The sequence below is a fragment of the Equus przewalskii genome, chromosome 4 (genome assembly GCF_037783145.1).
Source record: "Equus przewalskii isolate Varuska chromosome 4, EquPr2, whole genome shotgun sequence".
NCBI lineage: Eukaryota > Metazoa > Chordata > Mammalia > Perissodactyla > Equidae > Equus > Equus przewalskii.
This window is the reverse complement of record NC_091834.1, coordinates 50,235,154-50,251,554: the sequence shown is the minus strand read 5'-3', so window position 1 is coordinate 50,251,554 and position 16,401 is coordinate 50,235,154. Positions and strand designations below refer to the sequence as shown.

At 31.9% G+C, this 16,401-nt stretch overlaps 1 protein-coding gene across 25 annotated transcripts in view; it reads left to right on the top strand.

Moving 5' to 3' along the window:
• Nucleotides 1-16,401, top strand: part of SNX13 (sorting nexin 13) — a 143,558-nt gene that overhangs the window by 86,510 nt on the left and 40,647 nt on the right. For 14 of the 25 annotated variants that reach the window (XR_011539077.1, XR_011539076.1, XM_070615846.1 and 11 more), the window contains 5 exons: nucleotides 1,229-1,266; nucleotides 5,107-5,176; nucleotides 9,255-9,394; nucleotides 14,226-14,333; nucleotides 15,956-16,066. Coding sequence is in view for 22 of the 25 variants with exons in the window: in XM_070615846.1 (XP_070471947.1) it covers nucleotides 1,229-1,266; nucleotides 5,107-5,176; nucleotides 9,255-9,394; nucleotides 14,226-14,333; nucleotides 15,956-16,066 (467 nt within the window). In the remaining 3 variants the exon portion in view is untranslated. Of the gene's footprint in view, nucleotides 1-1,228; nucleotides 1,267-5,106; nucleotides 5,177-9,221; nucleotides 9,395-14,225; nucleotides 14,334-15,955; nucleotides 16,067-16,401 lie in introns of all 25 variants that reach the window. The other 11 variants (XR_011539075.1, XM_070615841.1, XM_070615844.1 and 8 more) reach the window with 1 other exon arrangement.

Below are 16,401 nucleotides of genomic sequence, written 5' to 3'. Positions count from 1 at the left end.
CTTTTATTCTCTAATGTTTATAGGCATTTATCAAATTCTTGATTAAATGTGGACCTAGATTGATTTTAGACTATATTTCTGGATCTTATTGTTAAGAAAGTAAACTATGCCTTGTTTTGCTTTTGATTTCTCTTTTAACCTGTCTTTGGTGGGAAGATTTAAGAGGTGGTAGATCACAGAAGGAGGTATGAGGCATATAATTGAATAAGGAGGATAAGAACTATTTGTTTACTCATTTTAATTATCGCCTTGCTGTTAACCAAGAGGTAATCTTAGGAGGAAATTCCTGTTTACCTTTTGAAACTAAAGGTCTGAGGAACCAAGGAGTGTTCTCTGGCATTTAGACTTATTGAAGTTGGAAAGCAACACCAGCTACCTTTTTGTAAAAGAAGTAGAAATTTGCTTTGAAGACCCATTTAGAGATCCAGATTCATAAATAATCTCTTAAGTGCTAGAAACCATACATTAACTTTAATTTGTATATGAATATTGCTTCACCATATATTTATTTGTGTTTTTAACAGAGGAGCATCTTAATTGGTACCTTAATTTGCTCAGATATAGAATAAAATCCTGAGGGAAAATACGTTAATTTTAATAATGTATAATTGACTTTCTAACATTACTTTTTAAAAATAATTTTTAGTTGCTTTTTAATTAAATGGCATTGCATATTGAGTTTTACATATCTTTTGTTCTATTAGTTATATATTGATTCAAGAATCTACACTTCCAATGTCTTTGAGCCAAATCTGCTGAGAATAAGTGGACTTAATAGATATATTAAAAATCACTCTATTTATCCTTCACACTAAAGTATAGTTTTATTTGTAACATTTCTTAATCCAGTGAGACAGAAATAACAAAGTACCTCTAACATTTCCTAACAGACTTCACTGTGCAGTGTTGTTCTCATGTTTACATTGTGTTAGGGAACTTAATATGATACTGTAAGGATAAAATATTTAATAATTGCTCTCCTGTACATGAATGCCCTTTTTTGCAGGGGAGGGCAACTTAGGTACATACATATTTTCACTAAAATACCTGGCTTGGAAAACCATGGGGCTTAAGGGAACAGGTATTTGGAAGTAATGTACCACAATTTTCTATACTGTTTTGTTATGTCTTGGCTCATGTGACTTTCATTCTTGATGTTTGAACCTTAGATAAAGCAACTGTTTCAGAAGTTGTTTACTATTACTAAGTTGAATTTCTTCTCCTACAGAATCTTTTAATGGTTCTCCTACAGGAAGCATAAATTTGGTAAGTACTATTATGGGTACTGTAATTATTAAAGTGGCTTGAAAATAACATAAAAGGTGGGCCTTAATATATGTAAATAAATGCTATATTAGAAGCCCCTAAATCATCCTTTAGTATCGTAAGAAGTTATTATGCTCTTAAAGAAATGTTAAATTCACATATAAGGCAACTGTGAATTAGAATTTAAAAATGAAACTTATTTTCATTTTTAAAAATGGGCTTAGGTCACACCTGTGTAATTCTGTTGCATTTGATTAAAAAATTGATTTTATTATTGCAATCCCAATATTTAGTATTTTAAAATGACTCTGGTTAGTGCTATGATAGGCAGTAAATTTGTAACTTAAATGTTTACATTGGAATTAGTTTTTTCTTCTCTTGTATTTAGAAAAGAAATATAAAATTGAGATATCTGAAAACTTCTAGATGTTTCTTAAAGTCTACACTATAACACATTCAGGTGGTTATAAAAAACATTTTTTTAAGCTTAGAGAATTTTACAGTGAAGTAAGCAACTATATCCTATGGTTATAAACTTAAGAATGACAAAGTTTTTTTTTATTGCACTAACATTGGTTTATAACATTATATAAATTTCAGGTGTACATCGTAGTATATTTTGAATTCTGTGTAGATTACATCATGTTCACCACCCAAAGGCTAATTACAATCCATCACCACACACATGTACCTAATTACCCCTTTTGCCTTCCTGCCTCCCCTCTTCCCCTCTGGTTACCACTAATCCAATCTCTGTTGCTATCTGTGTGTTTGTCATTTTTATTTTCTACTTATGAGTGAGATCATACGGTGTTTGACTTTCTCCCTCTGACTTATATCACTTAGTATAGTACCCTGAAGGTCCATCCATGTTGATAATGACATAGGTTTTTAGCATATAAGCTATCATTCATATTTCATACATTCAAGGAGAAGTGTGAAATAATGAACATTTCAGTTCTTTTATATATCTGTTCTTGCCATTGAATAACTTATTTCATAAAATGCTGCTGGGAAGAAATATTAGGGTTCTATGAAAGTTTCGGTCCAGATTCCTTCTGGATTACATTACTACATTACTTTTTCTTTCAGACTTTTTGAAATAGCTAAGTGGTTTGGAGGTCCGTTACCTTGTGTGTTGTCTTCTATGTTATTACACTTATTTCTAAAATAACCTTATTGAGTAAATGTTCTATTACTGTACAAAGTATAACCTTTAACAAAACATTAAAGCCAGTCATAGTATTATGTCAGATATTTTGTAACATTTATGTTTTCCTAAATCATTTGATGATACTTTTCCTTGGTTTGAAATTTTCTAGTGTTCACATTTGTAGTGCTTGTACACGTGTTTGAACACTAGTAAAAAATAAATTTTTTTCTTTATTTCATATCTGGAATAAATGCTTTTTCAAATAAGAGAGATCCCTTTTGTCACATAATGCTACAAACCAGAACAGTCTCTGGATTGAAAAAGGTCACATTGAGGTCAGTGACTTGCAGTATTTTATTCTTCACAGAAATCAGTTAAATTCAGGGTTTTAAGTAGGCAGTCTTTGGATTTCTTTTGAATACAGAGACAAATTTTAGTGGGTAGCTGGATTTTTAAAATAGTTTAAGGTTATAAATGAGGTCATAATAGTTTATTCCAATATACTAAGCAAAGTGAATATTTAATGTGTGGAATTTTACTTATTTTGCAATTGAGATCGACAGGTAAATTATAAGCGTTTCTAGCATTGCTACTGTAGTTGTGTTTGCTGAGTTGATTATCACAATTAAGTTGAATGTTCGTTTTTTGTCTTAGCATAATGTTGTTAAAAACACTCTTTTTTTGCAAGGAGTTCAGAATCAAGCTACAGGACTACTTTACAAACTATATTTTATTTCAGGACAACATTAATGCACTTGTTTTGAAATCACAGTTTTCTTTTACTAATCAATATTTATAGTTCTAAATCAGAGTAAATTTCTGTAGTTAACATTATTTCACCAATTGTAACTTTATATAGTGTACTTGATATTTACTGTGCATAACTGTGAGACATTTCGTCAGATTTTCCCATCATATTTAATGAGAATAATGTTAATTGTATGCTTTAAATGTGCTAAAAAGACATTTATATTCAGCATTGTCTAGCAACTTCTGAGTTGCATAGTATAAGATGCTAATGTGTTTAAAATAATAAGTAGTATTTAGCTTTTTAAATGTTACCTATAAGGGAAGGTTACTGCTACTACTACTAATAATAATGCTTTTTTGAAAAGTTAATTGTTTTATGTTCCCTGTGCTAGCTTATAATGGGAAGAAGATCACAGTAAATAACATTCTAAATTTTGTAGAATAAACCATTTCCTCTGAGATTTCTGTCTTTCACATAAAAACAAAGCAAAGATTGTGCTGTTTCTATCAAAGTGTTTTATTATAGGTCACATGAGCACTTAGAAATAAGTGCATTCTGTTTCTTTTCAAAGTATTTTCATTCACATTTATATCCTGACAGAGTTGTAGAGCAGATACTACGCCATTATGACCGTTGGGAAAACTGAGATATGAGAAAGACTAATTGATATGGCTAAAGTCTCTTATGGTATTGGTAGTGAAGCCTGTTCTAGGCCTAATTTAATTTAATGATTCTCCCACTTGATTTGACCCGGGAATGATCTGTATGGAATTATCACATTTTGCTTCTCTTAATAATCAGTCTTTAGTAGATACCCTTTAGGCTTTCTTCTTGGAATGCAGTAGCCTTAATTTAAATGACTTTATGTCATATATATGGCTACACCGAAGTCATTTAGATGACTCTTTTAGCAATAATTGGGACTCCAAAGTTCATTCAGATCCTATGGTTTTTAAAGTGTAAAATATGTCTGAATCATATAATGTCTGGGTGTCAGAGCTCCCCAAGACCACTCCTATGTTCAGTGATTTACTAAGAAGACTCATAGGCCTCAGCAGTCATACTCATGGCTAGGATTTATTATAGTGAAAGGACGAAAAGCAAAATCAGCAAAAGGAAAAGGTGCATGGGGCAAAGTCCGGAGGAAACCATGACAAGTTTCCAAGAATCCTCTCCCATAGTAGTTACATAGCACAAGCTTAATTCCCCCAGCAATGAATATGACAACACATGTGAAACGTTCACACCAGGAAAGCTCATGTGAGGCTAGTTATAAAAGCTTCATTCCAGGTCAATCAGTAATAATTTTTGTTTGTGGAATGATTTTTGAAAATTAATTATTTAAAATCTGTCAGGCTACAGACTCAGTTTATTTAGTAAGTAATCATAGTAATAGCTAATATTTTTTGTGTTAGACAGCCTTCTAAATGTTTTACATGTCTTCTCGTTTAATCCTCACATAACCCTATGATGTAGGTACTATTATTGTTTTCATTTTATAATAAGGAATCTAAATTAACTGAAATTATTTCTAATTTAACCAAAGTGTTAAGTTAAGGATTACAAAGTTGGCTCCAGTATATTTCAACTATAAAAATATTGAAATGTTAAGAATTTTTATTCACGTTTTTTTCTTGCCATGTATTGAATATAATTGAGAAATAGCACATTATAATATATGGCCAAGCAATGAGGGAAGAAATAATATGATGTATTAAGTTGGTTTCTAAATTACTTTGATTTATAATTTCTTAATCTTGGCATTTCTCTCTTCTGTTAGTATAAATAAGGAGGATTATTGTTGGAGGGGAGGATACAAATAATATAAAGCTTACATGAGGCAAAGATGAGTAATGCATACATGATGTAGAAGTCTTTAACACTTTTTTTCTATAAAATTTAAAAATTTTGTTTCTTGATTTTTTTTTCCCCCTAGTCTTTAGATGACCTTTCAAATGTATCTTCTGATGACTTGGTACAACTTCATGCTTACATTTCAGATACTGGTAAGAGTCTTTGTGGTTTAATTGTTGTTTAAAAACTATTGATTATTATTATCCCTACATTATTTTCACATTTATTTTTACACTCCGTTTTTCTTTTCAGTAGTCATATTTTTAAGTTACTTTATTTTCTGCAGCATGTTCTTCATTAAATTCTATGATGTTTATTTACTTATGTATATGGTATTTGAAGGTTGTCACTGTTAACATTTGGAAAAGCTTAAATTCTAAGCGTATTGTCAGTGCTAATAAACTCTGAAACCGATCTTTTCCTCTTTTTGTTTGTGTCTAGCTGATAATTGTCTTCATAATTCTTATTAAATCATTTTAGGGCAGATTTTAGTTCATTTTTTTTCATTCATGCAAAGGCAGAGTAGATAATTGAGTAAATGAAGCTTTTGGGTATGAGAGTTTACAGAATTTCAAGAAATGCTTGGATGAGGCGAGAAACCTCTAAGATTTTGTGACTCAATCAGCATACATGCAAAATAGTAAACTAAGAAAAAAAAATTTCCATTGTTGCTATTGGGTTATTAGATAATGCCAATGAATAGTAGACATTGATTTTCTTATCTAGCCTCTCACTATTCCTACAAAATGGGAGTGTGTTTGTTAGATAACATACTGAAGTATAAACATACTGAGGTATACCTCAGTTCAATTTCATGTTTACATTTTAAATACTGAAAAGAGATTTTACAGTATAAGTGTAGTTTAAAAGATAATTTGCATCTGCTTTTTCCTAAGATCTCTGTTTTCTTTTGCTTCACACTGGAGCTGGAGTCTCATTTTGCATTCTGTCCTCTGCTAAATTTCTAGAATAAGTTATGTTAATTACTGTCTCAATTGTTCCTTTATCTTTTACAAATAGATGATGCATAAGTTACTCCTTTCTTAAAGCTCATTAGATAACACCCTTGTCAGTAAAACCAGAGGTCTTGTTGCTTTTCTGTCTAGCTTTTGATACAGTTGTCTTATTTTTTCCTTTCTTAAAATTTTTAAATTCTTTTAAAAATCTCTATTTTCTTTGTTGGCTTGTCTTCCAAATGTGAAAGCCTTTGTTAAAGTGCATATGTTTAGTATTTGTCTTTTTATTTCTTTATTGAAGATCTTAAATTTTTATGTCTAGAGGAAGACACTCATGTCTGTATTTCTTATGTGGATCTTTCTCTTCTCTGAGGGTTCTGATTTTCTAGCTGCTTTGTCCGTTTATTCAATAAATATTTTTTAGCTTCTTAAAATGCATGGAAGTAGTATGGTAAGCATTTTTAATAAGTTATTTCTGTTAGACAAACCTTTCATAAATACTAAAGAGGCAGCCTAGTGTAGTGGCTAAGAGCACAACTTTTTGTCCATATTGCTTGAATTCAAACCTCAGCTCTGACACATAATAGGTGGGTAAACTTGAGTACATTCCTTAATTTCTCTATACCTCAGTTCCCTCATCTGTAAAATGAGATAATAATGATAATACCTCATAAAGTTGTTATAGACTAATTAATTACATTAGTAATTACATGGTGGGCATTATATATTAGTATTTGTTCAATAAATAGTTATTTTACCAATTGGACTCCATAGTGTCTTTGAGTCTAGATCCTGTGCCTTTAACATCTTTATTACAGGAAGTAGAACTTAGAGTCTAGTGCAGTGCTACTCAAGGAGTGGTCCGTGGACTAGTGTGTACCGCTTCATTGAGGAATCTTGCTTTAAAAAATATTGGCTAAATTATACAATGTGCATGCTTAGTGATGAGATTGATTTATATTTTGATCCTAGTTCCTTATCTGGTTATGGATTAGTAACAAATAGTTTCCACATCACCTGCTATGAGTAACATTCTCCTAATGAAAACAAAACCTACTGTTTCTGTTATAATATCTTACCATCATCTCAAAATCAATATATGTAACCTCATTATCTTCTTTTAAAATCAAATTACCTTTCAGTTTTCTGTACTTCTCTTATAACAACCTCATTATTCTTCCCATTGTGCATGCACCGTGGTCGTGATCTCTCCTGCCTATCAATTTGTGACAAATCTGGTTATTCTTTTTTATAATGCTTTCTTATATTCCTCTCTTCTTTCTTTTTCTACTCCTTGCTAGTCTCATTACTCTTGTTAACTTCCAGTTCGGTTGTGGTTTGCTGCCTAATTGGCTTCTGCTTTCTATTTTTCTTTCGCAAATCTATCTTGAACTCCACAGATAAAGCCATTCCCTTGTTGCCATGCTAACTTACTTGAGTCGTGGTGTTTCTCTAATGTGATGAAAAAGTGTTGTGCAGTTTACTCTGCTAAGTCTCTGAGAGAAGGATGCTTAGAAGAGGTCAACGGTGAATAATAGTGTTACCTATAGTTAAAGCCTCTGAGAACAAGATGACCAAAGGCTGTCCTTAGTCTTATCTTTTGTCAAATGAGGAACACTGATATTAGACGGAAAGGGAATGAAGGGCAGTTTTCAGTAGAAAGTACAAATCTTAGAAAAATTTTGATGAAAGTCCAAGAGAGGTTTCTGTACAACTACATTTGCCCATATAGATTCTAGCTTTTGTGATTAAAATAAATTACTAAGAAACTACTACTAAGACCCTATTTGCTTAATTATATACAAAATACAAAATATTTAGTCAGATCCAAAACTTGGCCACTTCTTTTTCATAATTATGGATCAATGTAATCTGTTTATTAGGAGAGCAGTTTATACTTCTGGTCAATATGGTAGTATAAACTGCTATGGGGAATCCTTCATCCCACTCATAGAAAGGCTGAAAACAATAAAATAAAAATAGCCAAGGGGAAAATCTACAGGTGCTATAGACCATGAGGAAAAACAAATTTAGGGAAGTGAACAAACAGTTGAAGCCAAGGAGCTCTTAGAAGCATGAAGATAGCTGTCTTGATATTGACAGCATTTTCTTGCCCTCAAGTTTAGAAGAGGCTGGATGGGCTAAAGCCATGGGAATCTGGAATCTAGTCCTTTGCATAAAGCCCAGAGTCACAAAGGGTGGCTTGATGTGAAAAAGGAACTAGAAAAACTTAGCCTGCTGTTAGGGGAAAGAACAAAGAACGTGAAGATCATGGCTGGAAATGATAGTTATCACCCACAAGAAATTGAAAGCCTATCTTATATCCCAACATGGATATGTCTAGATTCGGCCATCCTCAAGTGATTGTGTGGAGAATATGAGAGTATGTTAAGGATATTTAGAGATAAAAACCTAAGGCAAGAATACAACACTATGAAAAACAACCAAATAAAATTATAGAAATTAAAAAATGTAGTGATTGAAATTGAGGTCAGTGAATGGATTAAGAAATAGACCGAATACAGATGAGTGTAGACTCAGTAAACTTTTGGAGACCTAAGAATAGAATATAATACAGAGATAAGAAGACGACAAATAGGAAAGACAAAGAAAGTGATTCAAAGTGCATCTTTTTACTTCAGATTAGTACAAAACGGGAACAGGTTTTGATTTTAGAGACTACCTGACTTGGATGCTTAGTGGCAGATCTGTAGGAAAATGCCTTTTAAAAAAAAATCTCCAGAATAAACTACACTTGTAAATTGTTGAATATTATAAGTGAGAAAGAGACTTGCCAAAAGAGTAGATAAATCTTATTGCGTGGCTTTTGCTTTCTATTTAGTTGAAGAGATTTTAATTGAAATGAAACTGAATAGTGAAGGCTAGTACAAAAGGTTATTACTTAGTTTTTGTTATTTTTCCTGTATTAAATTTAAGAGATTCACATGCTATGTGCTGTGAGGTGGTTCTGGGAAGAGAGTCCAAAGTAGACATCACTGTGTGGTTGGTAGTGTCATCATAAACTTGTAGTTTATTATGTAATGTAGCCATCATATGGAACACCTTGTAGATGTGAGTACAGAGGATGAGAATCTGTTTTATCCTTTGGTGACATCCTTTTGTCTCAGTCTGTCGTTTCAGATTCTTCTTCATTTCGTGTCATCCTTTTTGTTTGTTTTTGTTCTTCATCTTCCTCCTTTTTGTGTCTTTTGTTCCTCTTCATTTTGTTTTAAATGACTAGTATATGCTGACTATGACCCATATGCCGTGGCAGGCGTTTGTAATGATCATGGCAAGACATATGCACTATATGCCATCACTGTACACCGGCGCAATCTAAACAGTGAGGAGATGTGGAAAACCTATCGTCGTTATAGTGACTTCCATGACTTCCACATGAGAATCACTGAACAGGTAATAAGGTTTTTAAAGTTTGTGTACTTTACATTGATTCGATGTTTGATTCTGAATAGTTCTGAGGATGCTAAGTGTTGACCAAAGCTAATGAAAGAAAATAAGGTAAGAATTTTGAATACACAGCATAAATGTTAGAATCATTTTGAGCATTTAACCAATAAATCAAATTTCAGCCAGTCTAACCATTGTGGACTAGTGACAAAATATCAGTGGTATACCTCAGAAAGTTAAAATGAGTATATATTTGTGATTTTAAGAGTTGTATTTATGTGTACGTTGTGTTTTGCAGAGGTGTTTGGGTTTGGTTTGAAATAGGAAGTGGGATGACCGGAGCATAGTTTGTGCTTTTGTTTTTGGCAGCATAATTCAGATCTATAGTTATTTTAAATGACATCCTTATCCAACATTGCAACGTTTAAATCCTTGATTCGTTATTTTAAGAACCAAAACCTAAATTAAAGTTCACATTAACCAAATACTGTTTTTAATTCTTACTAAATACAACCCTCTTGTTATGCAGAAGTATAAAAAGTCAAAGATGACAAATGTAAACAAATTATTTCTCTGTTCTACTTTTTATTAAATATTTTTTCTTCTTCTTAGAAAAAAAATAAACCATCACAAGATGAATTGGAATAGGTGATATGTGAAATTTACTTTGAGTCTTTGATTTCATTCCCAGTTTTTAAATGTACAACTGGTAGTAAACCAATAAAAATAATAATTAATAGTGATATTTGATTGGATGGACTAAAGCTTTGAAATGACATTGTACTACTTTAGTATTCAGAAAATATCTTTTTCAGTTAAGATAGTGGAAAAAATATGGTTGGCACCATGATAATTTCATTAAAATATTTTGCTAACAGAGTGAGGTAAACTAGTAATAGTTTAAAAGTGATTAAAAGCAGGTTAATGGTGACTCTAGAAGCCCATATTAAAAGGACTATTTTGAATTCTGTTTATAAGGAAATTAATAACTTGGGACATACCTGTTTTTCTGTTTTTGTTGTAGAATAGATCTTTTCTTCATTTTTAGTTGATTTGTTTGCAGAGATGAAAGAATTTTCTGCCCCACATTGAAGAAATAATTGCCTTACTTTTTCAAATATTACCTGTTTGATATTGTTTTAAATTGCATAGCTCATATATCTCTTCTTCCCATCCTCACACTTTAACCAAACATGACAAATTTTAAGATAATTTGAATTGCTGAGAGTAGTTTTATTTACTTGAAAATTAATAGGAATTTGGTATAATACAAAACTTTCTTTGTGTGAATAATTATAATTTTCTTTCTGCTATTAAGAGGAATAATCATTGCCTAATTTAAATGTTCTAGGCTCGGACTGTAAATATTATGTTTCTGTATTGACAAATATAAGTGAAGAACACACATTTCAAAAACTTTATTAGTAGAGCAGTCCATACAGAAATTTCCCTTTTCAACACAGCACCAAAAGTAAATGAAATTGATAAAGCACATTTCATTTTTGAAAGTGCTCAGTGCAGGTGAAGTGAATGTGTTTTGACTTTGTGTTTCCTATAAAGTCACAGTAGCGTGTGGTTACTTAAGTATTTAGATTGCTCACAGAGCTTAAGAAATTAAAAACTAAGCTTATAATTGAAAATTTAGGTTTAAGCAAAACACTAAGCATTTGTAAATAAGACTCAGGCTGTTTGCCTTATAGCTCTGCCCTATCTATATTTTTTAAACTCAAATCCCCTGTAAAATAGTGGAAGAAAAATGCAGTGACTTGTAATTCACCAGTTGATAATAGTACAACCTGTTGACACAAGTAAATTTTAACTTCATAGTGTTCTTAAAGTATTAAAGTTGTTTTAAAACATTTTATTTTGTTTACTTAGCTTTGTGATGTAACCTTGTTTCTAATCTAAATATATGAACTATCATTAATTTTCTTTAAAGATTTTTTAATAGTCTAATTTGATGTTTTATAGATAAGTATTTATAAAATTAAAAGAAAATAATTAAAATGTGTCATATTATTTTACAAATGACCTGAACTACACATTCATTTATTCAACAAATATTTATTGAGTTTTTCTTGTGTGGCTGGCACTGTTCTCAGTGCTAGGAGTGTAACAGTAAACAAGACAGACCAAGTCCTTGCCTCTCGGAGCTTACATTCTGCTAGATACTGTGCATTTCTGTTTTATTGGGCGAACTGAATATAAGTATAGATAAGATACTAGTGATTTAAAAGATGCTAAATATACATTAAGGTAACCGAGTAAAAGTATTTATGTACCTGGATATAAACAAATTTTGAATCCTTCTAATATAAAAATTTCAAGCGTGCTTTTTAAATTTTCCAGTAGTGTGTTAGGAATCTAAGCCTGACATATTCCATGTGGAAAGATAAATCTTTGATTTTGCAATGTCTATAATTTATGTATAATATTTAAGTTCTTTGTGAACATTGAAATACTCTTTGTTTTAATTTGTGTGAGTTCTTTAGGCAAATTTCTCATTTCTTTTACATGTCTTTTAAAAATATTTTAGCCATAACTAGAGGGACCCACAACTAAAATATACAGCTATGTACTGGGGGGATTTGGGAAGGAAAAAGCAGAAAGGAAAAAAAAAAGATTGGCAACAGTTGTTAGCTCAGATGCCAATCTTTATGTAAAAAAAATATTTTAATCAACTTTCGGCAGAGGGAATTATATTACTTGTCAGAGAATGGGCTATCTTTTACTTAAACTTGTAGATAATCTTTTAAATACCAAGCTTATAATGAGTTAATATAGAATATAAAACTTCCCCATTTTTTTCTTACTTTTATAATAGCGTTTGAGAAAACTATTAGTCATATATGCTTCTGTTTCAAACAGATAATTTAAAGAGTTTGATCATTTAGGCTTTAAGAAAATAACTGCTAATTGTGACATTTAACTTTTTATTAATGTTTCAGTATTTTAAAGGTTCTGAAATAAAGGTATGTTTTGCTGGATACTATATTCCCTTGGGGTATTAGTTTGCTAGGGCCGCCATAACAAAATACCACAGAGTAGGTGGCTTAAACAACAGAAATTTATTTTCTCACGGTTCTGGAAGCCAGAAGTCCAAGATAGAGGTGTTGGCAAGTTTGATTTCTCCAGAGATAGCTCTCCTTTGCTTTCACACGGCCACCCTTCTTGTTTGGCCTCACATGGCTTTTTCTTTGTATACTTGCATCCCTAGTGTCTCTTTGCATGTCCAAATTTCCTCTTCTTGTGAAGACACCAGTCAGATTAGGGCTCACCCTAAGGGCTTCGTTTTAATTTAGCCACCTCTATTAAGGCTCTATCTCCATATACAGTCACATTCTGAAGTACTGGAGGTTAGCACTTGAACATACGAATTTTGTGGGGAATACAGTTCAGCATATAACATATTGGTAGTGCTGGAGTAAACTATGCATTCTGTAAAATGGAGTTAATAGTTTCAGATAATGTAGATAAGTAATATTCCAGGAAATTAAATATCTTGAAAAAGTAAATTTACTAATGTAGGGTGAGATTTTAAAAAAAGCTAATTCTTAAAACCACGTACCCTCCATTGAACATTTGATATTCAATGAAGACCCCTTCTAATACTTTTGTGAACCACCAGTTTTGTGAATATTACTACAGCATAACATTTTCACTGTCTAAGTTGCCTCTCTTCTTTTTTGTTTTTCTTGCTTCGGGCCAAAAGAGCTGCTTTTACTTTTCAGATATAACATACAGTGAATTTGTTCACATTATAGCTCCAAGCAACCATCTGATATGCCATTCCATTTAATAATCAGAATCTTACAGTTTGGAGATGAAAATTCTCCTACACCTTTTCGTTTTCTCCTCTCTAGTCTCTGCACCAGGGCTGAGTTTTCTTTACAGAGATGATATTGTTGCTGTTGTTTTTAAGCAAAGAATGGTTTTAGAAAGTTTGTTTCACTTCAGGATATGTATCATGTGGGAAAAGCAGTGAGGCTGCTTAAGTTTCAGATATTAGGCTGTTGGCCAGGCACAGTCACTAGCGAAATGACTTTGCTCTTACACTATGTTAGCAGGTAGGATGGTTAAAATGTGTACCTTAACAAGGCACGGCAGATTACTACATATCTGGACCTTTGAAGGTGTACCCAAATGTTAAGTCGTTAAATGCTAAACTTATAGTATGTATGCTTACTTTGGGTTTGTGGCTATACAAAGATAAAATGCGAGCGATGTCTCTTAGTTTTTTTTCTTAGTAACCTATGAGTTTATTTTTCATATGGTTGGTGGGGAAGAGTATCAGTATTGTATACATACAGAGTTGTAATATAGCTATACTTTTTATTTGCCTTTTCTGCTTATAATAATTAGCTGTTACAATGATTAATTGATTTGAAATCAATATAAAAATATTTCTTTATGAATTTTTATAAGCCAGGAACTCATAACTTTGATCATTAAAAAAGTTTATTTGCTAATACTTTATTCCAAAGCCAAAGGGTTGTTAAGGAAAATATTTTTTAAAACCTTTTATTATGAAAATTTTGAGTAATCTCAAAATTAGAGTATTAAAATGAAACCTCATGTGGACATCATCTGTCTTCTTCACTTAGCCGCATTTGTCATTCTTACTTGAAAATACTTCTTTGTAATAAATAACATTAGAACTGTGGTTTGGACATATCTGGACAATATTTTTTATTTTCTGATTTTTGCTTAATATAATAAAATATATTGCAAAATGACCTGCTCAAGATGCTTTTGATATGTAAAGAAATTGTCACTTGGAAAATGCTTTTCTCTTTTTGTGAAAAACTAAGATTATTGAATATATTTTGTCTTCTAGTTTGAAAATCTGTCAAGCATATTGAAGCTTCCTGGTAAAAAGACTTTTAATAATATGGATAGAGATTTTTTAGAAAAGAGAAAAAAGGATCTAAATGCATATTTGCAAGTAAGTCCATTTTTATTATTATTCATAGAAGTTTCATTTTAATATAGCACACAGAGCAGATCTCTCCATCAAAGAATGTTTTTACTATAATAGCGAGATAGCAACTACTTTTGAGTAGCATGTGATGTGACATGCAAACTGCCCAGTAATTTATAAATGTTATTTTTCTGTTTGTTGATGAACTTAGAAGTTTTGTGGACACTCAGTAGTAGAGATTTTGCTTCTTCAATTTTAGATAAGTAGACCCACACAGGCACATATATATCCATTCTACGTTACTGTAAATCTAGGTGTTTTATGGTAGACTAAACAGTTAAATGTTTCCATTTCAGTAGTTAGTTGCTCTTCATGATATAGCCAAAGTTAGCAGATTTTTATTCTCAGATAATGTGTGTAGATGCCTCCCAGGCTTCAGAGTGAGTCTAAGGCTTCCAAAATTACAGGGAAATTCAAGAGAGGAATAGATCTGAGGGACTGTTTTCTAACATGTAGGTTTCTCTCGTGGAGTAATAAAACATGTCTCACAAGTTACTTATTGCATAAGCAGTTCGGATTCCCGGAAATAACTTTGTTTTAGACCTGGATCCCAGATGCCAGATATAGTAATAATAATATCACGTTATAGTTTTTTACTACTGAATAGTTTAGGAAGTTTTCTCATCTGTTAGACAAAGCTTTGGCCCAGGTATACAGTGTTCCATTATTTAGCTCCCCTTTCCACTGTCCAGAAGAGAGGTCAGCAAATTACAGCCTGCCAGACCAAATCCAGCCCACCACTTGTTTTATTAAGAGTCTTATTGGAGCACAGACACCTGTTAGTTTACTCTTACCTGTGACTGCCTTTGCACTACTACAGCAGAGTTGAGTAGTTTCAGCAGAGACTCTGTGGACCTCAAAACCTAAAATAATTACTATCTGGACCTTTACAGAAAAAGTTTGATATCTTTTTCTGTGAGATATCATGTCTGATATCATTTATATGACTCTTGTCAAACATTTTTTTTTTAATGTACTACCTTCAGTTGTGTTAAAATCTGAATCAGTTATTTATAGGATTTAGAAAATAACCATCTTTTTCCAAATTTGTTGCCATAATGTATCTTTTAAATAGGCTGTGCTTATAGTTATTAGCTAATGAACTCAATATGTCAAAACATGTTCCATTAAAGGAAGTAAGCTAGAATGTTAGGTTATATCATTAACAGCTATGAAAGCAGTATTTTCTTTTGGGCCTTCTTTATAACACTTAAAAGTTTTTCTTTGGATTATTCTATGAATATTAAACTGTAGAATTAGAATGTGACTGACATAACAGTTTACTAAGGTGGATTTTCTTAGTATAAGCTAAAAACCTGAAGTGGAATAGTAAAGATATTTGGACAACTTTCACATTAGATGCACCCAAAGTCAAAATAGCAGATGAGAAGAAGGTACACTAAATTGTTAATGGTCGTAGAATTGTTGATGACTTTTTTTAACTGTATAATTGGTTTTTGAAATATAAAATTAGAACAGTTTACTATACTTAACTTTCTAGCAGTTATAGCAGAAATTATAAAATTATAGTAGTAGTTAATTTCCAGTACCCTATCAATGCAAGATACCTCCTTTTTTCCTCTTAGTTACTGTTAACTCCTGAAATGATGAAAGCATCCCCAGCTTTGGCTCACTATGTGTATGATTTCCTTGAAAACAAAGCCTACAGTAAAGGGAAAGGGGATTTTGCTCGCAAGGTAAGTAGACCATTGCATTGGTTTTCTTGATAGATCTGTTTTCATACTTTGTTGTTAATAAAAGAAAATAAATTTATATTTGTATGTATGTTTTAAAACTAAAAAATTTTATTAAATGCTCCTTGGCATGTTTATCTTCTATGCATTTTTTTTTTTCTTTTTTTGAGGAAGATTAGCCCTGAGCTAACTACTGCCAGTCCTCCTCTTTTTTTGCTGAGGAAGCCTGGCCCTGAGCTAACTTGCTTGCCCATCTTCCTCTACTTTATATGTGGGACGCCTGCCACAGCATGGCGTGCCAAGCTGTGCCATGTCCACACCGGGATCCGAACCAGCAA